Here is a 22,572-nt window from a genome sequence, read left to right on the forward strand (position 1 = left end):
CCTTAAACATGCACTTGGACACTAATGTAAACATTTATTGGTTATTCTTAAAATCACACTCACTCTGGCATGGTGACCATATTTGGTCTGATTCCTCCAGGGCTTGTGGGTACTGTACTGAGGTGCTGTGACCTGTTTCCCACTGCTGGAAGTGGGGCTGGTTTTCTGGACCAACCCTGGATGCGGCTGGAAGTTGGATTGACTGTAAGGCACGGTGTGATGGTGTGCTGGTGTGGGGGCAGGGCGCTCCCTGTCTGCCTGGGTTGATGTTTGTGGAGGGGGTGCCTGGTTGCTTTCAGAGTTCAGCATTGAATTGCATGGCCTGTGGGAGGGAATACGATGCTGTTCACCCTGAGTCTGAGCTGGAGTTTTCTTGTTGGGGTAGGGGTATGTTGGGTTTTGGAGCTGGCCATTGTGAGAGGATCCCAGAGAGTGTGGTGACTGAGAAGATTTGCGGGATTGGGGTGGAGGCCCTTGGCCTTGTCCATAACCCCCAGGGGTGGAGATGGAAGGTGGTGAGGCAGGTGAGGGTCTGGAGGATTGGGACAGTTTGTAACTGAAGTTATCCATGCCTGGTTTGCATGAGTCCTGTGAGTGGACAATGATGGTTAGACAAACAGTTTGAAGTTATGAAGCTATGAAAAAGCAATGTAAAGCAAAGATGCACTGACTAGATCAATTTTACTGACCTGAAACTCTGAGTGATCCGTTTTGCGTTCTCCTGGGCTCCAGGCTATGGTGCCTTTGTGCAGAGGGTTCCAGAAGCCTTGTTTGGGTTGTGGGTAGTGGGACCGAGGCTGTGGCACTAAAGCTCTCATTGTTCCAGAGAACTGATGGATGCCCGTCATATGCTACATACAAAAAAAAAAGATAAAAATAAAACACCAAATAGCTTTAGGTCAAAACCAATATCTAAGTGCTGAAAGAACATTAGAACCCCACACCCACAGGAAAAAAAAAAAACCCAAAACAAAAATATATACACTGCAGCTCATTAGAAGTAATCTGGAAATATTTAAATTGCTATAAAATAGCATTCATGATGCCTCTAAGGTCCATAGCATTCTCTCTGCTGCGGACACCCAGAATCACATACATGCTCTTGCTCTTATGTCAACAAGAATAGATAATATGTTACCTGACCTACCCAAGATTCTAGGGCAATTTTACATCAAGTTTAGAATGATGCTACCAAAATACTTAACGCCACCAGAATGAAGGTTACCAGTTAAACTGGCTCTTTAATTCCTTACCTGAATTATTTTTTTTAGGCTGTATGTTTTATGAATTGTGTCACCCTTTAGTTACTATAGCCCCCAAGCTCTGGAAATCTCTCCCTGATAACTTACTGACACACTGAATTATATTAAAAAGATCTGCAAAGCATATTTGCTTAATATCAATTTTAATGAGGTTTTATTCTGTTATACTGCATTGGGGTCTTTCCCATTTTTAGAATTGTATTAGTCCATTTTATTTGAATTTGATTTCTGTTCATTATTCTGTAAATCTTTTAATCACTATATAAATTAATCTTTTTATTTAGTAATATGTTCTTGTCAAAACTAGTAAATGTACTAAATGTAAAATGTAATAAGTACCTACAGATTTAAATTGGTTACTGTCATAATTAGCAATGCACCCAGAGGTAATACCAGGTATAACCAGGGTTAATGCCATGTACATAGTACCAGATCTAACCAAGAACTGTGAGATTGTTTGATCTGCAGAGGTTGTGCTCTTCACCTGTTCCGACTCAGAGCACCTCTTCCTCTTGTTTGGGCTTGGCATGTCCTCACTGGACCTGTTCAGGGGCAGAGGAGTGTGCTGGATGACCGATTGCTCCCCTGCAGTAGCCGCTGGCCTCTTTAGCTGCCCAGCATGAGAGTAAGGGCCTCTGGGTAGTGGTTGTTGCAGCAGCTGGGAATGTGTCCACATATCTGGTAGAGGAGGCATGGGCCTGGAGCCATGGTGGGGTGGAGGGGGACCATACTGTGAGAGACAGAGAGAAAGGTGGGGGGGTAAGCAGGAGAAATGGAGTGACAGGTAGAGATATAAGGAGTGTAACATTAAAATGACACTTAAAATACCATATGACAAAGCTGGAGTGAAATAAAACCAGAGGTGGGGGGAGTATCCAAAAACTACACTCAAGTAAAAGTACTGATAGTTTAAAATAATATCTCCTCAAGTAGAAGTAAAGGTAGTCATTTAAATTATTATTTAAGTAAAAGAAAGAAAAGTACCTGTTATAAAAAAAGACTACTCAAGTAGCGAGTCACTTCAGCAGAACTGATTTAATAACACCAGGCAACACCACCAACACCCACCACCACACACGTGAGTATAATCAGTTGTAAACTACTTTGCTAAATGTCATACATGCAGATGTAAATATAATATAAAATATTCAGAAAACATGTTTGGATTCGATGCGCAAAAATACATAATAAACATAACATAGAGCACTTTGTGATTAGTACAGTTTCTTGAAATATTTCAAGGTCTTACCCAAGGTCACTAGACATTTTGCTGTTCGTTTACATTGCAATTACGCGACCGATTATCTAGAGTTAGATATCTTAGGTTATGTTACCCAGTTGGTAAACTGCGCTTGTATGTGGTCGAAAGAAATATCAATAACAAACCTTAATTTTTAGAACCCTGAAATCTTTATAATCTTGAAAATATGCCTCATTGCTGCACGCCATGAGTTGCTTGTAATTTATAGCTAGATTATGTAAGTTAGGTTAGCTAGCTAGCCATTTTTTCTCAGGATATCATTGATAATGGACCACACTTTATGTTTATAGTAATAATACACATTATGAGAGAACACCGATTTTACACACAGATATGTGAGCCTTAAAGAAAAGGATACATTGCCAACTACTTTTAATAAATGTCACCTGAGTCCCACCCCGGAAAATGTGCCTTTTCCCTGTTCATTTTGTCGTTCTACCGTCAAGTTGTCTAACGTGCTGAACTAAGGCAGCGGCATTCAGTGAACATCTTTAGGTGTTTCACTAACCCTCCCATACTTGACAGTTGGTGACATTTTTTAAATGTAACGGGAGGAACGCTGACCAATATAACGGAGTAATGATACATTTCTGACCTTGCAAATGTACTTGAATAAGAGTACAAAGTACCCTCGTTTAAAACAATCCTTAAAAGTAAAAATTTGTTTAAAAAAAGTTACTTAAGTAAATGTAGCATGTTACCCACCTCTGAATAAAACATCACTGTTATAAAATTTCACAGATTAAAATCGAACCATTTTTTCCCCCAAAGAATACTGAGCATAAGCTTTTCTCACCTTCAGCAGCTGGTTGCCCCGGGCAGTAAGGTGTGCTGCTGGCCCAGTGGTGTATCCGTTGTGCAGACGGGCATGGTCATCACTGGGCAACGGCACATAGTGCTGACCCATCGTCTCCCATGGCCTGGGAGTGACTTGCGGTGGTCGAAGATCCCTCTGTAATCCTGGTAACAAGGCCTGAGATAGGTCCAGCTTCTCCCCTCCACGTGCCAGTGGACTACACACATACATACAGATACAAAATGCACGCGCGCGCACACACACACACACACACACACACACACAGAATTAAGAAAAAAAAATTGTTTTTTTTTTTTTTAGATTATTATTTATTGTGTGAATGTGTGCTGAAAAATTTACTTGGACGGTTCAACCTGGTCATGCACTCACCCACTGCTGAAAAATTTACTTGGATGGTTCAACCCAGTCATGTGACTGGGTGGATGGTGGGGGAGGAACTGCGGTTGACCAACACCAGGTGGGCACCTGTCAAAACAGGGAATAAACATCAATCAAAAATGATTATACATTTAAACATTACATTTAAGTACAGAGCTATCGTGAAAACAACCAATGATGGGCCTCTGGGACGGGGGGGGGGGGGGGGGGGGCTGTTGTCAGGTGCAGTGGGTGTGTCTACCTGGAGGCAGGGGGCCACGGGTGGCCCACCATGGGAGCCCATGATGCCCGGTTGACTCCGTCTAGAGGGAAAGGGTCCCGTGTGCTGTGCACGCTAAACGGCTCTGCTGTATGATGCATCCAGCCTAAAACACACACAGTCATATTGTGCTATACGATTATAAAATACTGAGTACCCCTCTTGAACGTAGTTAGCTTCATGGTTAATACATATAATCACAATTTTTTTTTAATAGCTTTTTAGCACATGAGCTAGTTTTAGATTTGACTGCAATATTAATATATAGACTTAATGTTGGTATTACTTATTCAGTAATATAACCATTTTCCCCCAATTTAACATAGGCCAATAGGAACCATAAACCATCTGGAGTTTAGTAAATAAAGCAGAAGCACAATGATCCAGTGTGGACAAAAGATCTAAAATGACCTCCATAAACAGCAACATAAATATTGCTTAGGCTAAAAGCACTGTAAACGTACTCAACAACATTCCCCCTGTCAGAAAATGGTCCCTAGACATGTATTGATCTGTGCGGTGATGTTGAAGTTACTCACCACACTAGCTGTGTGCGTGAAGCCCTCCACTGCAGAAGAGCGGGGGGCCACACACCAACACTGAGGGGAAGTTGTCTACCACTGCACCTGATGTTTGCACAGGTAAAGACAGCCAAACAGATTGAATAAGATTTCTTTTATAGAGCATATAACACTCTTAACTAATAGTAGCCAAGAAATAAAATTAAAAAAAAAACAAAAACTGGAATTTTAGCAGTTGCTGTTTCTGGAGGGTTAGGGTAAAAGTAGCCATAAAGGAACCAGTAATAATTAATTGGGATGATAAAATGCAAATGACCTGATAAATAGATAAGTGATTTGATATTTGAGAAAGTCTGACTCCAATGGTGCTGATAGGAAGAAGAGAGAGTGAGTGTGAGCGAGAGAGCATTAGGAGACACAAGTCTATTAATACTATAAACAGCCAGCAGGGGGCAGTAACTAGCGTGTGTGGGAGTGTCTAAGTGGAGCACAGATGGGCTAGTGGGAGTTCACCTATAGGATGAGTGCACTGAGGTCATTATAACTCTTCCTGGGGCCTCCTGGCAGAGAGAGTGAGTGAGTGAGTGAGTGAGAGAGAGTGAGAGAGTGAGAGAGAGAGAGAGAGAGAGAGAGAGAGAGAGAGAGAGAGAGAGAGAGAGAGAAACAGAAACAGAGGGGGAAGGGAGGAACAGAGGGAGCTTTGGAGCCAAGCCAGCAGTGTAGTGTGTTTGTGGTGTGTGCCTGTGGGTACGTGTATATGTAAGCGTGTGCCCTTCTGTTAAGCTTTGCATGCGTTCTAGTCTAGTCCTCCGTGTGTGTTTGTGTGCGTTTGTGTGTATTACAAGACAGACACCAAGACTAATCTTATTAAGCCATGCCTGTTGGGAAGAAAGAGTGAGTGAGAGTGGGTGAGAGTGGAAAAGAAAGAGAGATGAGGTAGGGAGGAGGGATATGAAGTGACAGAAGGGCTGGACAGGATGGAGTGATAGATTAAGGGAATAAAAAAAGATGGTCCTAAAATTACAGCAATTTTCAGGGAGAGGGGCCAAGTGAGAAGACTGGCTGTGTTCATATCAAACACCCACACACACCTTCACACATGCCCAGATCTCACACACAAGCATACATACAGCAGCCGTGCACACACTCGGAATTAATAAGACATGCATGCACACAGTCACATGCATAAAAACAATACACATTTGAATATTGTAAAACATACTTGGCATCATGAAGCTGCTCCGTTAGGTTAGTAATGTGAACACCTACATGCCACCAAGAAGCTCAATGTCATTGTAACACTGTGCAAACTGACTAGACAAACTGATTTTCACAGAAAAAAGTGAAAAGGTCCATGGTATATGTTTATAAGAGAGCTACACTGAGATCATGACACACTCAGAGCAGCTTCACGATCCAAGCATGCTTAAATGAAGGAAGGTTAATAGAAATCATACTGCGACTGCAGTTGTTGGTCAGAGGCAGCCACAGACAGACGGCCACAGTCACACACACAAACACACACACACACACACACACACACACACACACACACACACACACACACACACACGCGCGCAATTATCATTATGTAATTAAAACTTCTGCCTACAGTAAGTCCTACTTTAAGGACATAAATAACAGTGTCTTCTCCTGATATGCAAGCTGTATATTTACATTTACGGCATTTAGCTGACACTTTTATCCAAAGTGACTTACAATTATGAGTGAGTACAACTTGAGCAATTGAGGGTTGAGGGTCTTGCTCAGGGGCCCAACAGTGCCAGCGTGGCAGTGGTGAGGCTTGAGCCAGCAACCTTCTGATTAAGCATATAATCAGCATATATAGCTGATACTGAGCAGTACTGTACTAGTTATTTGGCTATAAGTCTCACAGTCCAGCAGTCTATAAACCATTTAACACATTTGCCTGATACTAACGAAATTTAAAGCAATTTCTATACCTATTGCCACATGCAACCTAAACTTTGGCTACTGGTACATTGTTTAAACATTTTAAGGCCAGTTTCCAATGACATTTGGTGGTTTTATTAATCATGATAGTATCAGGGGTGTTCAGTGAATCATCAGTAGCACACTGTAATGCTGAAATATTTTGATTAAGTGATATAAAGCAGCCCATTTGAAAATTGTTATGAGTGAAGATGCTTGACACTCACAGTTCTTTAACAGCAAGATCTACAATGTGGTCATGCCTTATTACTTAATGCTTACACATTCACTCCTGTATGCAAAGATAGATGTGACACACACACATTCATGCACTAAAGTATTTAAAGACAGCTGTAACACACACACACACACACACACACACACGGCTGTGTAGGCACAGCCAGTGTGTGGATGAGACATCATTGCTCAGCAGTGCCCGACTGACAGTGTGTGTGTGGGTGAGAGTGGGTGTGAGTGCTATGTGGGTATTTTGGGCCCACAGCACCCACAGAGCCTCCCGTTCTTCCCAGCTCTTGAGTCTCGTGCCATTATGAGTTCTCTGTGATATTTCAGGATCTTCTGATTTAGGATTCTGGGGGGCCCGAAAATAATCGTGACGTCACTGTTCCTCCTTTCACAAGTAGCCATCTTGGTATTAATGGAACACGAACACACACGCACACACACACACACACACGTGTATTTTTCACCTCTCAATTTAGCATCTAGCGTCTGCTCCTGTGAATGTCCGTGACTGATGGCTTCAGCACCGGCAGCCAATCATCCTAGATGAATTATGCAGGCCTCAATTACTGACGAGACAAAAAGAACACATAAGCAGTCAGTTTTACATTTTATTCTTCATTTGCACACTCACTAAGAAACACCTTTGCTGCATGATCCACACCAACAAAAAGCACCTAATATTAGAGCAGGTCACTGTAGGGATGGAGGACAGGTATAGGGACTAGAGTTCTATACCCCAGATAGCAGTATGTACTTCTTCTAGTCTATATGTGAACAGATACTAAGAACATTTAAAAATATATATGCAGCTATGTTCATTTGTCCTGTGTACTGTAACAGCTTACCTTATAACATTCCCAATAAAAAGACATAAAAGGTTACGCATCAAAACAACTCCTTTAGAAGAATTCTAAAAGGACTTCTAGAAGAGCGCTAGAAAGCCATGAGTGCAATACATAAACATGGGTTTCTTTCTCACAAACATGACAGGAATTATGACATGGCTGAATAAACAGGTTAGCTCCTTGTTCTCATTTGAAGGGCTTGATGTGCAAATCCATCACTTGAGAAAACTGCAGTATAGAAAAAACTACAGAGGCCAAAGTGTTTGTTTCTGAAGATCCACCAAGTTTCTGGGCATGTGATGTTTTTGGGGTGCAAGATTGCTGTGTCCAGATGTGTTCAGGAAGTGTGGATGGGTTTGAGTGTGTGCATGCATTCACTGTGTGTGTATGCACACATTAGTTCACATGCACTTCTAGGTTAAATACAACAGACAGACATACATACAAAACAACTGGAGGATGTCAGTGTCTAGGGTCACATTTAATCAGAGGGTATTAAATAGGCTACACCAGCCATACTCACTACTGAAAGTAGTCCAGAATCTGCTTACATATAGTCTAGTCAGCGTCTATACTACAGATTACAATAACGGCAAGTCAGAAACCTCAGGGTGTACCGCAATGCTACCAAGTCCAAGCTATTTTAAGGCGAACCACACCTTTCGCTACTTACAAAGCAGTTTGCAAAAACACTCTCATTTTGACACGTTAAACTGAATAATTTTCATTGAAGTGGATCCTCTTGGATGGTCAACTGACAAAGTACTGCACAAGTCCGTGTGCTGTTCTGTGTTACAATAACACTTGATATCTGTACTGCAGAAAGTTGAGAGTCAACAGCCAGCTGGAGACTGCAGCAGGGAGCAGTCACCTTCCGCCGTCAACTCCATTCTCGATAGTGGGTCTGTGAGCATGAATGTCAATACTTCTGGGGTGTAACTGGGGGATCCCCCATGAGTCATATAATGGAGACTACAGGGCTTACCCCACATGCCTGACTCCACCTCCAATGTGCTCTCATGCTGTTTACGGTCAGGTGATTGGGGGCGACCACTTCGAATGACAACGTTGGAATTTCTAAAGAAATGTTGCGTCATCATTCTTGACGGTGGCACACTGCTTTGATGGCCAAACAGGATGTGATGTAAACAGGCTGGGTTTTTCATGGCCTGGCCAAATCGGGGAATCAAAAAGACGTTTTAGCCAGAACTGAGAAGAGGAAAGTGACTTGTGTGGGCGCTACCAGCAGAAACAAGTTTGAAGGCTTTGCTCTGTTGTGGTTGCTTGTGTTTATGTGCTCACTGTGGATTACAGCATACACGCTGCACACCCCTGGGCACTGGATTGCAGCTAATTCCTCAAAAAGGACCGACTATCTTCTGTGAGATTAAAACAAAATTTCTCTTTTAATATTTACATTTTTTTTTGCTTAAACTGAGGTTCAATATAAAACATATAAGGCACATACAAATATATTCTCACAAGTAAACAGATAATAAAAGGGAATTTCTCAAAACCAGTTTTAAGTGTTACAGCTGATCAATTGTATAAATTCCCCTACTCTCCCCCGCAATACCCCTCAGAGTAAAGAAGAAAGAAATCCCCCTGACAACAGATGTTAAACTGCTCTTTCAGCCAGCAGCTGTTTTCACGGTTATCAATCCAGCACCTGAAAGCATAGACCCAGATCTGAACAGGGCGGGGAGGCAGGTGTGGCCCACTGAACCAGTCCTCAACCAAGGGCTGATGCTGACTAAAGTCAAATCAAGCCTCAGAAAAGCCCGACTCTAGCCAGCAACAACCCTCATCAACTTCCTGAGGGATCAAATAGAGGGTTTATTCCTGGAAACAACCAGTCAGTGTATAGAATGATAAGAGAAGAATTAAGTGAATAAAATGAAGCCCAGACAGAAAATGTACAGCAGCTTACAGAATGTGAGAGTGTAAAGGAGACAGGCAAAGATAAACTAGTGGGGGAGAGGGAGGGAAGAGGGAGAGAGAGCTGTAGTGTTCTTGGGTGGAAGCGGCTGGCGGAATGACTTGGGAGTGAATGTCCACATTTGGCCATTATGTAACTGGCCTCAGACAGAAATCACACAAACAAAAACAAATCACAGTGGAGCCTGTGTATTCTTTTCCCTGGCTGTGCGTGCACGCGTGTATGCTCGCATGCCTTCCACACTGTGCCAGCAATGCAGGCTGCAGCATCACCATGATGCCATCACTGACTTCCGAGCTCACGCACCCACATAGCCAGCGAGTACATTCTGAACTGAAAATGGAGTTCAGCTTAGGACACACACACACACACACACACACACACACACGTATGTCAAACTGCCTGTTCTGATACTTGCATTATACTTTGAATTCTTTAATAAAAAAAAACAACAACTCTTTTTTAATAATCATTCTATGGTTTTGAAGAGAAAAGTTACAGCTGACCAGATGATTTCTTGTTGCTCTAAACATGACCTTTTCCTTTTCAGATTACACTATTCCCTGCATAACTGTCATCTTACTTCCTATCAGTGCTTGCCCCTCTGGTGTCTTCTGCCTAGACTGTATGCAAAACGTACAGTGAAATTGCCATCTTCTCTATGGTGCGTAATGACAACTCTACTGCCACTGGCAGAGCTAACAGGAACGGACAATACATCACTAATCTATATTTTAGCAAACTGAACATCTCATTCAAAATGATCTTTGTATGTGTGTGTGCTTGCAACTTATATAACAGTGTCTCATCAGCAATAGTGAAACCTCAGATGACCTCAGGTTCTGAGCAGGAAAGCTTTGGCCTGTGACATATGAAGCTTTTACAAAAGGAAACCAGATGCAGTTCTCAGTAACCCAGTGCTGTTAATAGTAAATGACCTATGTCTGGGGCCATGAGGCCATCACTATGGTAAATACTAACAAGTACGTAAGCAGGCAAGATTAGGCATAGTGTAACCTGAGAAAACTGCAGAAGAAGGGTTTTCACACACAAATAGTCAGAGATATCGCATAGGAGAATTCTATCATAACAGGCCCTCCCACACACACACACACACACACTTTCTCTTTCTTCAAAAACACCCTTTAAAAAAAAAAAAGATCGTTCCATTTACATTTTAAAACATTTACTACTGAGTTAACATTTATGAAGCCTCTACCAACGGTTAAAAAGAATGAGAAGGTGTGTGTGTGTTAATGAATGAGAAAGATAGAAAGAAGGCGTAAAAAAGCAGAACAAAAAGAGACAGGCTGTGATGAGACAGGAAGTTGTCGTCAGAGCAACAGGAAGTGGGCCTCCCAAAAGGGGGCGGCAGCCTAGAGGGGCAGGGGGAAATACATCAACATCCTGTGGAACAGACGCTGAGTGTGTTACATGAGTGATTTCTCTCCACAAACCTGTCAAGCTCCTAAGTCCGTAAAGACTCACAATAACTGAATATCTAAAAGCTGATACAAGATGGTATGCATACAAACCGTTCCTGCTAGCTGCACATAGACTACAGGACAAGCTTTAGCAAACAACCACCCTGCACACTAATTACACTCAAAATGAAAGCGATAAAAAAAAACTTGCAAAGAGCCAAGAACGTCTCTCACAGCCCGTGAAGTAGGGAAGTGTAGTGAGTTTGTGCAGAGCAGTGACTCAATGTGCAAATGTCTGGCAAACATTAATGTCTGCCGAGCAGCGTTCATGACCATCTGCCTGTAAAATCAGTCTGCAAGTCTCAAGGCAAATTCAAGTCCATCAGAGAAACTTTCGCAGATCATGAGTTATGTTTTTCATTTAACGAAACACAGCAATCAATTCCTAAGAGCTGTTTTTGCAGGCCACTACCCTAAATAGCTAACCACTACCTATCTCTTCATTCCAGGAACAAAGTGATTCTGAACATCTGTGTGTGTTTGTACGGACGTGTGTGCAAGCGTGACTGCTTGTGTACGCGTGCGCCCATGATCGACCCCCCCCAATCCCCCACCTACAATCAGCGCCCCTTATTTCCCAGAAATCAAAGCACGATGCACACACAAGCTAATACTCAGACTAGTTACCAAAAAAAGAACACAAACAACATAACAGGAGAGAGCTGGCCTTCACATTTTATCCCCACGGCAACGGTTGCTATGGTAGCCAGCAGAAACACTGCGTGTTGACGGTTAAAAAAAAAAGTTGGAGAAGGATTCAGCCAATCAAGACAGTCAGAGACATCTCTGAACAGCGTCTCCGGCTATGGAATCTCAAACATTCCATACACTCCAGCCAAAGAATACCAGACAAACAAGTTACTGACCATATGCACAATTTGGCTTTGATAATGAATAATGGAGATCCAAACAGAGAGAGAAAGGGTTTGTTTGTGATACTGGAAAACAAATCCCACTCGGTGATGTCTCCCCCACGGTATTACGCAAATGACCAACGTGTCTCTTACGCACCACTTTCTTGAGGGCCAATAAAACGTTTTACTCCTGCGCTGATTCACACAAGCATGACTGTGTTCAGTTCCCTGACCCTCTTTCCAGTTCCTCCTACTCTAGTTTCAATGCCCCTCCCTCACTTTCTCTTTCTTGTACACCGAACTGGATTTCTACCAACATGTGAGGTAATACAAGCCAGTAAGGTGACAAAGGAAAATGCGTAAGGCAGTTAGAAAAGAAATCTTTCTCTTTGTGTGCATGAGTCACAAGTACGTTTTCATGCAACAACTTGCCTGTGTGTTCGCCGACATGGCTCTGTTTGGTCAATAAAAACAACGGTTAAAGGAAAAAAAATAGAAGCGCTAATAAAAGGGAAAGTGTAATATGCACACACGCCATACTCATGTCTGACATGCCTTTCACAAGTTATCCTCACCTCCAATGAGTTGGTATTAAGATGAGATAAATAAGCAAAACGCAGTCCTTTATTAAATTAGAATTAAACCAACACAACTCCAGAGCATGTTTGCTTTACTTATACAAACACCAACTTAACATAACTCTCGCACTGTCACTATCGTCACATTGTAGATTACGAGCCCCATCACCGCAAACTTCTTCGTCGCTGTATTTCCGCCATTACCACAATAAATCCATGGTGCACAGTTTGACCTTTTTAATGTTTATCTTACAAGAACATATCACTGCTACTGAGGAAAGCGAATTGTTCATCCAATTCATCCCCAAATGTCTCGGGGGCGGGAGATTCAAACAGTCTCTATCCGAAAAGCTGAGAACAGGATAAGAAACCCTTCTCGGCAGCCATCGATATTCTAACTTTACAACCCAGAACTCGTCACCACTTCAAAGAGAAGTAAACACGGCCATTCGTTTTCATGTCAATCGCTTTGATTGATCGGAAGTCGCTGTTCAAAGGGACGTCCCCCCCCCCCACCCGCTTACATGCCTTTTTGTTGCCTCAACTAGTGTTTATGGCAGCCTATAAAATCACCAAACCCACACAAACAGCTCTCCAACATAACTATCAGAACCAGGTTTTGTTGTGGGCACATCACTTGTGCCCAGGTGTTGAAGCAGTTTGGAATTTTACGTAATTTCCCCAATTCTAGATATTGGAACGTTCCAAGAAATGAAGCTCGCAGCAAACACACACTCGCACGGTGAGCCGAAAACTCCCTCTCCCTGGTCGGGAAGTAGTAGTAGCAGTAGTAGTAGGATGATGCAAATTATCCTTTCAGACATTTGCTGTGCGTGCGTAACTCATTCACGTCGTACACACTGCCTATATGGCGTCCGTACCCACCCCGATTTTAGCCCTGCCTCCAGTTTCAGACAAAGGCGAACGCTCGCTCCACGCCGCCTTACGCCGGCTCTGCAACCCAACCCCCTCGCACGTGGGAGCCACCAAACTGCTGGAAGTGGAGCCGCGGCGCAAGCAAACGTTCAAGCGTTATTTCTCCTTACTTCGACATTACTACAGGTAATATACCGTGACAAGCGTCGTAACACCCGGCGCACTGTTGAAGGGAAAGAAAAGAACTCCGCGGAATGTCAGTGTTTGAAGTTGTTTAATCGAAAGGCACTTTGTTCAGACGCGAACGGGTTAAAACGAAAGCGCGAGCCGATCTTCCGGTCTCGTAGGGAGCGTTCAACTGTTACTACAACACATTCATTCAAGGACTGCAAGAGACACCGTGTACGTCGGAGGTCCTATGCAGAACAGACGATAACAAACTATCGCCCTAATTTATCAGAAAAACAGAAAAAAGGACCTCATTTCAGAAGAGAGCACTTACCTTTGTAGTAAACCTCGTCCTTAACGACCTAATATGTAATACTCCTTGTCCCATAAAAACCGTCTCGATCTGTTGAAGAATAACGAAGAGTTCTTATGTTCCACTACAGGTATTTTTGCTTAGTGATGGCTTAAATACATGACGACTGAGAAATGACTGAATTGTAAACTATCAAATAAAAACATTCAGACAAGTACGTGGATTACCGACGCCCTACATTGACACAAGGCACAAACACAACGGTCAAGGAAAGGGAGAAGTCAAAAACTGAAAGCAAAGTATCGGCTAGAATATCCAAGCAGTTCTCGGAGGACAACGGAGACGGAGAGCTGAACACTCCAGTTCATACCGGTGAAATGTTGGTGTTGCTGTGCGTCTCGATTTCACTGCAGCTGAGACAGTATCCTCAAAATATGTCGCTCTGTGCGGAATACTAGAGCGCTTGTCCGACAAGCCGGTCGCAATAATCCACGGAAGTCTTCTTTCCTCGGTTCCCGTTCTTTAAAACAACTGCACAGTTACTTTCAAGCGTGTCTGAAGTCAAAAGAGGGCGTGAAAGCCACTCTTTGTATGTTACCGTTTGGTTTGTCTTCGCTATGGAGCACGGGGGTCTGGCTCGGATTGCGCTGAGCGCCGCTGGGTTTTTAAAGGGCCACTGCTACTCCTCACGCACTCCGCCGCGCGCCGCCCAGCTCAGCCGACGTCACCACACGGTTCGGAATTCCCTGACAGCGCAAACCATCGACTCCAGTCCGTCTACCGGACTACACTCTCCGCCTCTTCCATTTGAGTTGTTTTTTTTTTTTTTAAGGCGGACTAGTGAGCAGCCTACTCGCGGGGTCACCTAGAGCTGCAGTTCCGACTCCCAGACTATTTATAACTGGGCCCGGACCCGATGATCCAGCCTCGTCCCCGCATACAGGACATAACCTCTCAACTCCATGACGTCGGAGTAGCTGCTGTTACCACGTCTCGTCTAGAGGTGCAAGGTATTTCTAAACAAAATTAATATCAGACGAAAATAGCTTGCAAATATTTGGGCTGAGAAAATAACAAAACACCAGGACAGTCAGTGGATATTTTTAATTTATTGCAGACTAGACGGCGAGTTAATTTAGGTCACAGTGTAACCCAGAGCATGATATAACCTAGATAAATCTACGGTCTCGGTCTCTCCCTCTCTCCTTGTGTCTGTGAAGCATGGACAGAAAAGGCGGACAACAAAGGAAGGGCAGGATTCAGTATGTGGCCAGTAACCCAGGTGAGCGACAGAAATGCAAACCAGGATAGTAGTTTACAAATACAAAAAAGGTACATTCTGATTGAAGTTTTTCTTTAATGGGTAATATCTCTGTACCATCTTGTGCTTTTCGAACAGTATGCCTGATGGGACATCTCATGGGTCTTGAACAGCACGGGCACTACTTTGCTGGCATTAGGAGCGGTGCTGCACCCTAGTAATGGCAAACAGACGCTGTGGTGTGTGAGCTCAGCAGTGTCCCACACTGCACGTTACTGAATGTTATATTTAGCGCCGTTACATCAGCAACTACGAGACAACTGGCTGAACCACAGGAGTGTGTCACGAGAACTGGGCTGCTTGGGCAGTAACAGAAGGACAATACACACAAAGGAAGTGAGCAAAGCTGGGCATGACATCAAACATGGACAACAGCAGATGCATCATACACATAGCCCATCAATAAATGTATACATGGGCTGTGTACATATGAGGTAATATCCTACTGGCCTTTTCGGCTAGCCAATGACTCTTCTCTTTCCCTAGTGCTGAGAAAAAAAGAGAGATCACAAAAGAAACAGGCTGGGGCTACAGCAAACAAGAAAGTGTTAGCTGACTGATGTGGCTAGCCCACCCATATACATGTACACTGGAATCCCACATGTGTGCTACTTCAACTCTAACACACGTGTGTGTGTGTGTGTGTGTGTGTGTGTGTGTGTGTGTGTGTGTGTAAAAGTGATATAATCTTTAACAATAGTGCCAGTGGAGTGTGTCCATTCTTCACACTAGCATTCATGCTCCCAGAAAGTCTACTGTAATCTGCAGTTTAATGAGCATAGAGGGGGAGAGCACGAGCCAACGAGTGCGTGTTCCTCTAAGACTGTTCTCACACGCTCACACAGCAGCTAAATATACCAGCATTCCCGTGGGGACATCAGAATCCAGATACCGCACAAGCAGTGCTCACTCATCCACAGCGCAGTGCTCAAGCATATTTTGCACACAAGACTAACATGTTTTTTTATTTCATTTTACATAAGTATACTGCACACGATATTAAACACTTAAAACAGTAACGTGTGTGTGGGGGGGGGGGTATGGATGTGTCATTGGTACAGCCAGTACTGCTTCTCTTAACACTCATCCTCCACTTTGTGGGACTCCATTAGTCAGCAGTGGGGTACACTATTACACTCCCACACACACACACAGCAAGTCTGTCAGATTCAGATCTTGCCATGTGCTGTAAGGAGCTCATAGGTGAGAGGAACAGTGTGAGAGTTTAAGATGCGAGTCACAGCTTCCTAGTACAAGGCCAGCAAGTCTGAGTCAGAACTCTGGGCCCTGTTTTTCCAGAGCACGCGCACGCACACACACACAGTCAGGAGAACACAGCTGCACTTGAAGCACAGTTTATGGGGGAAAATAACCCTCAAGGGCAAAAGCATCCTTTTTGTTTGTATGCGACTCACTGAGCAAGAGACTGAAACAGACTGTGTGATGTGTGATTTACACACAAGTTATATGTGAGTAATAATGCACTCTGGCACATATTTGTGTTGACCTTCACCTGGTCTGTTCCTAACTGACCCCTCCTTCTCTCCTGCTGTTCTTCTCTGTTGTTCTCTCAGTAAACAACACAGCAGGCCGCACTTTATCTGAGGTGTAATAACGGCAGAATGCGTATCCTTAAACACACAATCTACAGGTATTAAAGGAATAATGAAAGCTACAGAAGACTCCTTTTAACCACGGATCAGGAAAACATCCTGCGAAGCATCACTTCAAATCCAACAGACTACACCTAAGCATGCAGTAGCTTTCATCAAATGAACACACACACACCTCAGACCAAACATTTTATACATATTTCTGGCAATCACTGTAACAGACAGATGTTTCAGACAGGTGAAGTTAATTTATTACATTACTGATAGCAGTAAAGTGGAATACTGGTTAGGGCTCTTGACCTTTGACTTAGTGGGTTGAAAGGTCAGCCACCCTCTGGAGACACAGCTGGTACAACTTTAAAGAGTCTCTACAGTACTTGCATGGTGACCACTGCATGTATACAGTGAACTTTGCATTACCACCCTAAAAAAGGAAACAGGATTTTTTCATTCCCAAGTCTGGAATGTTGTGCACAAGTACTGCAATAAAACACAAGTAAACAACCATTTACGGCAGCTGAAAGTGGAACATAGAGGGAGAGCAAGGCCTCTGTGCTCAGGGGTGTTCTGACATGTCCAAAGATGAAAAGGGGACCATATTTTCTCCAGTCCAAACAATGGAACTTAGCCTCACGGACATTGCTTACTGAGCACTCTACAGGGAGCAAACCAAACGCCAAAACACCATATGGACTAAAGCCTGGAACATTATGATGGGATAAACTGTGTTCTAAAAATATTAGAAAATAATTAATTTAGACAGTTTACTGGATTGCACAGTTCCACTGTTTATTTGACATATGCATGAAACAGGCTGAAATGCACATCACAGTGTATATTGTCTACAGTGTTTATACACCTGAATATTTTAAGCATGTTTTGTAATGTCAGTAGTTCACAAATTTAACCTCTATAATGCTCTGCTGTACTGTAGTGTTTACTAGGAACAGATATATAATTTTCATATTAAATCTAAACCAAGTCAGCACTTAGAACCTTTACCACAGAGCACACATCACCTGTGGTTACATTTAAGTCAGTATCTAGAGCTATGATCACACGGAGAGCGTGCAAAAGCCAGGTTTCAAATGTCAAGATGAACTCTGGAGGGAGCTACTAAGCACAAAGGGCAGAGGGTGGGGGAGCAGACAAGCTGGGTGAGTCAACCCAGGTTAGAGTCAACCCGGGTTAGAGTCAACCCGGGTTAGAGTCAACCCGGTTGAGAACAGCTGGCAGAAAAGCTCATAGCCATCTCTGCCATGAAAGGTTAAAGAGCGAGAGGTCAAGAGAGAGGGGTGCAGAGCGAGAGGTCAAGAGAGACTGGAGGGGGGGCAGTAGAGAGGTGGGTAGTGAGAGAGGGGCAGGGCGACATGAGGGTAGAAAGAGAGGGCAAGAGAGAGGTAGAGAGAGCACCAGTGTGTGAGTCTGTTCTCGTGACCAGGCAGCATGTGAGCGTCAGCACGGTGATGAGGCCCGGTTCTTTCTCTTATTGTCTACTCACCAGCTGGGACATCATATGCGCATGCACACCCACACACACACACCCACACAGGCACACACGCTTTGTGTCTGTTCTGCCTGTCCTCTGCTAATCTGACACCTCGGTTTTAAAGAAAAAAAAAAAAACCACATAAAAAAAAAAAAGACTGAGAACAAAGACCAACAGACACCTACAGTAGTCCCTAAAATACACTAATGTACACAGACCTATACCTAAATCCAATGGACAGAAAACAAAAGAATGATGTTAAATACACTGCTCATAGAACACATTTCTCAACGCCAAAACACACCAGTGTCTAGCTATAAGGCTGCAACACCCACACTAAATCCACAAGGCATGCAAAAGGACTGTTCAACACACAGTGCCCCGCTTCGTGCGCTTGACTGAGTCAACATACCCTGCCCATGAAATCTAATTGTCAGTGTATTTGACCTATTGCACACAATATGCTAGCACAATATACATTACAGATATATACTTTTTGATATATACAAATAAACTGTATGTACACAACTGGACACATTTTGATATATACACACAACCCCCTCCCCCGACTCCCATAAACATTTTGATGGCTCATCAACTCATGTGAAAGGGGCGAAAACTGAGTTTCCTGAGTAGTGCGACTCCTGACTAGCCATATCTTACATATGCACCGAGATCACTGCACCTTTACGTTATTATTCAGCTACCCTCATGACCTCTGGTACACTCTGCCAAACCTTGTAATGGCCTCCACACAACCTCCACCCTTTACTCTTTAGACACATGCACGCAGCCCATCAAACACTACTGACTATACAACTGTGTTGTGCAATGTGGACCTCGCACACATTTAGAAGTGCTTGTACAAAAGTCTCAGCAGTCCACAAACTGTACTCTGATCATAAGACTGTGCATGCTGGACCTTTAGCTTTGAGACGCACTTAAGATGAAATGTTTCCTTTGTTAATCAGGTGACTGTATGATGTGCAAGAGTTAGATTACCTTTCCCAAGGATGTGCTGTATCACCTTACTTACTACAGTTAGCGCAGAATTTATATGGAGAGAACATGTGTTGCATGAAAAGAGGTGCCGAATTTGAGCTGTTTGGGTGCTTAGTCAGTGGGTGATTTACAGGAGCTCTTCATGTTGGGACAGCGGTCCATGTACACTGTTGTACTGACATAGCCTCTCCACCAGTTACATATCTAAGAATACAGGAATATCTTATTATATATATATGGAGTCTGTGTGTGTGTGTGTGTGTGTGTGTGTGTGTGTGTGTGTGTGTGTGTATGTATGTTTCATATCTTTTGAATGCACATCAGTTTTTTAAACTATTTGTCTACCCACGTCTGATTATAATCCTGATTGCTGTGTGTGTATGTAAAAGTGTCTGTGTCTGTGTTTTTGTGTGTGTGTGGGATGTAATAAGCCAGAGTGAGTGGGGAGGGTGAGACTGTGGTTGCGTTTTGGTTCTGTGAACTTCTGCCACATGTCTCATCAAAAGGTCATGGTCAGCCAGGTTTGGTTTATAAAGAACACACATATGCAGGCCTGCACCCACGCATGCACACACACACGCACACAAACACACACTCACATGCACAAGCATACTCAAAATATAGAGTCTTAACAAAAGCTAATGAAGACTATTTAGGAAATGCAAAATTTTGGCCTACTCTGTGTGTGTGTGTGTATGCATTTGTGTCTCAACATACTCAGACTCTCATGAATATTTAAAGACAAGCTGAACATTTGTCAATCATTTATAAAGGTGTGGCTCATTGCTTTCATCCCTTTGCTTTCTCACAGAAACACACACACACTCACACTTTAGCGAAGTTTGTCATAAGACCAAGTACAAGACGTTATCCCATAACAAAAGTTTCCATATCCTTATACACACACACACACCAATGACAAACCAAAAAAGAACACCCTGGTCTCCAAAATACACGCACACACAAACACTCCACGGACCAGACAAATAACAGGCTGTCAGCACACACTGTCACTCAGGTAAAAACAGATGCTAAGGTAATGTATAAGCACCCTCACACATGCTTCACTTTCCTTCAGTATCACACACACCGAGGCATGTATGCTCTTATCCCCGCCCCACACTGTAGTAGTGTGCGGGGCAGCGTGCTGGATGCCATCAGCAGAGCCGTTGCCGTGGACGACGTGTGGCCCCCACACCCCCCAAGTTCTTGCTTTGCTTTACATTTATGGCATTTAGCTGACGCTTTTATCCAAAGCAACTTACAATTATGACTGAGTACAACTTAAGCAATTGAGGGTTGAGGGTCCTGCTCAGGGGCCCAACAGTGGCAATGTGGCAGTGGTGAGGCTTGAACCAGCAACCTTCTGATTACAAGTCAAGTATCTTAACCACTGAGCTACCACTGCACCTAGATAGCACCGGAGCTCTGCTCTGGACTGGAAAATTTCCTTTACACCGAGTGCTGCTTGTTATTTTAAGAGAGTCTTCATTCGGAGGCATATTTTCACTATTCAACACACACACACACACACACACACACACAGGAGAGAGAGGCGAGTCAGGTGTCATTGTAAGAGAGGTCTGGAGAGACTGGCCTACATCCTGCACTCAGAGGCTATGTTAGTGAAGACTTGTAATCGTTGTTTTAGTAATGAAGGCAGTGGCTGAATTAACACCAACTATCATTTAACACCCTGTGTCTGTGCATGAGAAGATTTGTTTTCATAGTGCAAATATTTGCCTCACCTTCGCTGCAACACACATACAAACCTACCGGTAGGTTGATTAGTTGTCCACACCATGCTTATTATGACAGAACAGTTTCGCAGTGTGCCTGTGTCATTGGTGAATATAGTTACTGTTATAACTTGCCTAGAATGTGATGAGTTTCACAACTCATTTCAGACCAAAGGAAACAACAGCAACTACAACAAATGTGTGTGTCTGTCTTTCATCACCAGTTCCAGATGCCCACACTAAAATTGACAATAACACAAAGAAACTTCATTTATGAGTCCCTGCATATGACATACACATGCGAGATTTTCTGCCGTGACCCCTGTCCCCCTGGACACACAGACACGGGAAATATTCATGCAAAGACAAATAAGGCACTAGCTCATATAAGCTCAGATGTAGAAAAGCCTGCAGACTTAGAGGAATGAACACATGCGCATGCGTACATGCAAAGTACAAAGGTTGCTTTTCTTGAAATAAACAAAATGGAAGACAGACTGGAAGAGAGAGAGAAAAGAATGAGAGAGAGAGAGAGTGAGGAGAGAGGAAAAGAGGGAGAGAGAGAGAACTGAGATTAGTGAAAGTACGCAGTGTTTTTTGGTTCTTTGTCCTGACTTGCGAAAGGTTGCGTCTGTGACATGATCACGATAACTCACTGTTGAGATGATCATACCGTACACCGTACATGTCTCTATGGAAACAGATGACACACTGTGCTATAGCATGCAGGCCTCCTGCACATCACAATGGCAGCAGTGTGCTCATGCACATGACCTTAGGCTTTAAGAGGGGCGAGAGAGAAAGAGAGACTCTCTGCAGAACGTCTCCACGGCTGTGTTACACAGTAGACAGCGAAAACATACCTGACAGTCCACACCCCTCCCCCACTTAACTAATGTGCAACTGCAAATCAACACACCTGACACTACCAGTTTTCATGACTAGTGCTGCCAATAGTCTGATCTGACTTCCGCGCCCTGCATATTGTATATATTTGCGTGCAAGTGTGTGTGTGTGTGTGTGTGTGTGTGTGTGTGCTGAAGAAATGAGGCAAAACAATCTGTCCCACACCCGTCTGTCTTTCCCTGGGGGAGGAGCCTGACAGAGAAGAGAGAAATGCACGAAAGACACACACACACACATACACACACACACAAGACCCAAGTGCACATATTTCTGCTTATTTAACCAGGCATGATTTTAAAGGAGAGAGGGGGGGGGGAGAGAGAGAGAGAGAGAGAGAGAGAGAGAGAGAGCTGTAGTATGCAGGGTGGGGGTGGAAATGGAGGAGCTAAAGAAAGAGAGCGAGCGTGAGTGAGCGAGCAAGAGAGAGAGAGTGAGAGAGAGACTTATAAGAACGAGTGTGTAGCTGATATAGAGGTGGAGGGAGAAAATGACAGAGCGAGAGAGAGGGAGAGAAGCAGCAGGGCGGGGGGAGGGTTACTCTAGGACGGCAGAACCCAATGACATGACACAGATGCAGGGAGAGGGGGATGGGGAGGACTGGAGAGGTAGCAGGAGGGGAGGAGGGTGTGAAATCACACTGCTGTTCTATTTAACACTCCCTAAGAGCACATACATACGCGCGCACACACGGGCCCAGCAGGGGACACCACTATAGCTGCAAGCAAATGGCTACATATAAACATCCCAA

The 22,572-nt window shown here is 43.6% G+C and overlaps 1 protein-coding gene and 1 long non-coding RNA gene across 6 annotated transcripts in view; one reads left to right on the plus strand and one right to left on the minus strand.

Annotated features, from left to right (window-relative positions):
• kdm6ba (lysine (K)-specific demethylase 6B, a) overlaps positions 1-22,572 on the minus strand; it is a 72,917-nt gene that overhangs the window by 8,974 nt on the left and 41,371 nt on the right. For 2 of the 5 annotated variants that reach the window (XM_035536560.1, XM_035536564.1), the window contains 8 exons: positions 7,162-7,263; positions 4,517-4,603; positions 3,960-4,083; positions 3,710-3,805; positions 3,320-3,536; positions 1,747-1,992; positions 690-851; positions 64-588 (listed from right to left, as the gene is read on the minus strand). In XM_035536560.1, the coding sequence (XP_035392453.1) occupies positions 64-588; positions 690-851; positions 1,747-1,992; positions 3,320-3,536; positions 3,710-3,805; positions 3,960-4,078 (1,365 nt within the window). In that variant the 5' untranslated portion in view covers positions 4,079-4,083; positions 4,517-4,603; positions 7,162-7,263. Of the gene's footprint in view, positions 1-63; positions 589-689; positions 852-1,746; positions 1,993-3,319; positions 3,537-3,709; positions 3,806-3,959; positions 4,084-4,516; positions 5,131-7,161; positions 7,264-13,775; positions 13,845-14,124; positions 14,594-22,572 lie in introns of those variants that run through there. The other 3 variants (XM_035536561.1, XM_035536562.1, XM_035536565.1) reach the window with 3 other exon arrangements.
• Positions 13,382-18,319, plus strand: LOC113585094. Its single transcript, XR_003411469.2, has 4 exons — positions 13,382-13,459; positions 14,587-14,764; positions 14,975-15,036; positions 15,154-18,319. It is a non-coding gene; the product is annotated as an uncharacterized LOC113585094 (long non-coding RNA).

Source organism: Electrophorus electricus, chromosome 19, assembly GCF_013358815.1.
Source record: "Electrophorus electricus isolate fEleEle1 chromosome 19, fEleEle1.pri, whole genome shotgun sequence".
Lineage (NCBI taxonomy): Eukaryota > Metazoa > Chordata > Actinopteri > Gymnotiformes > Gymnotidae > Electrophorus > Electrophorus electricus.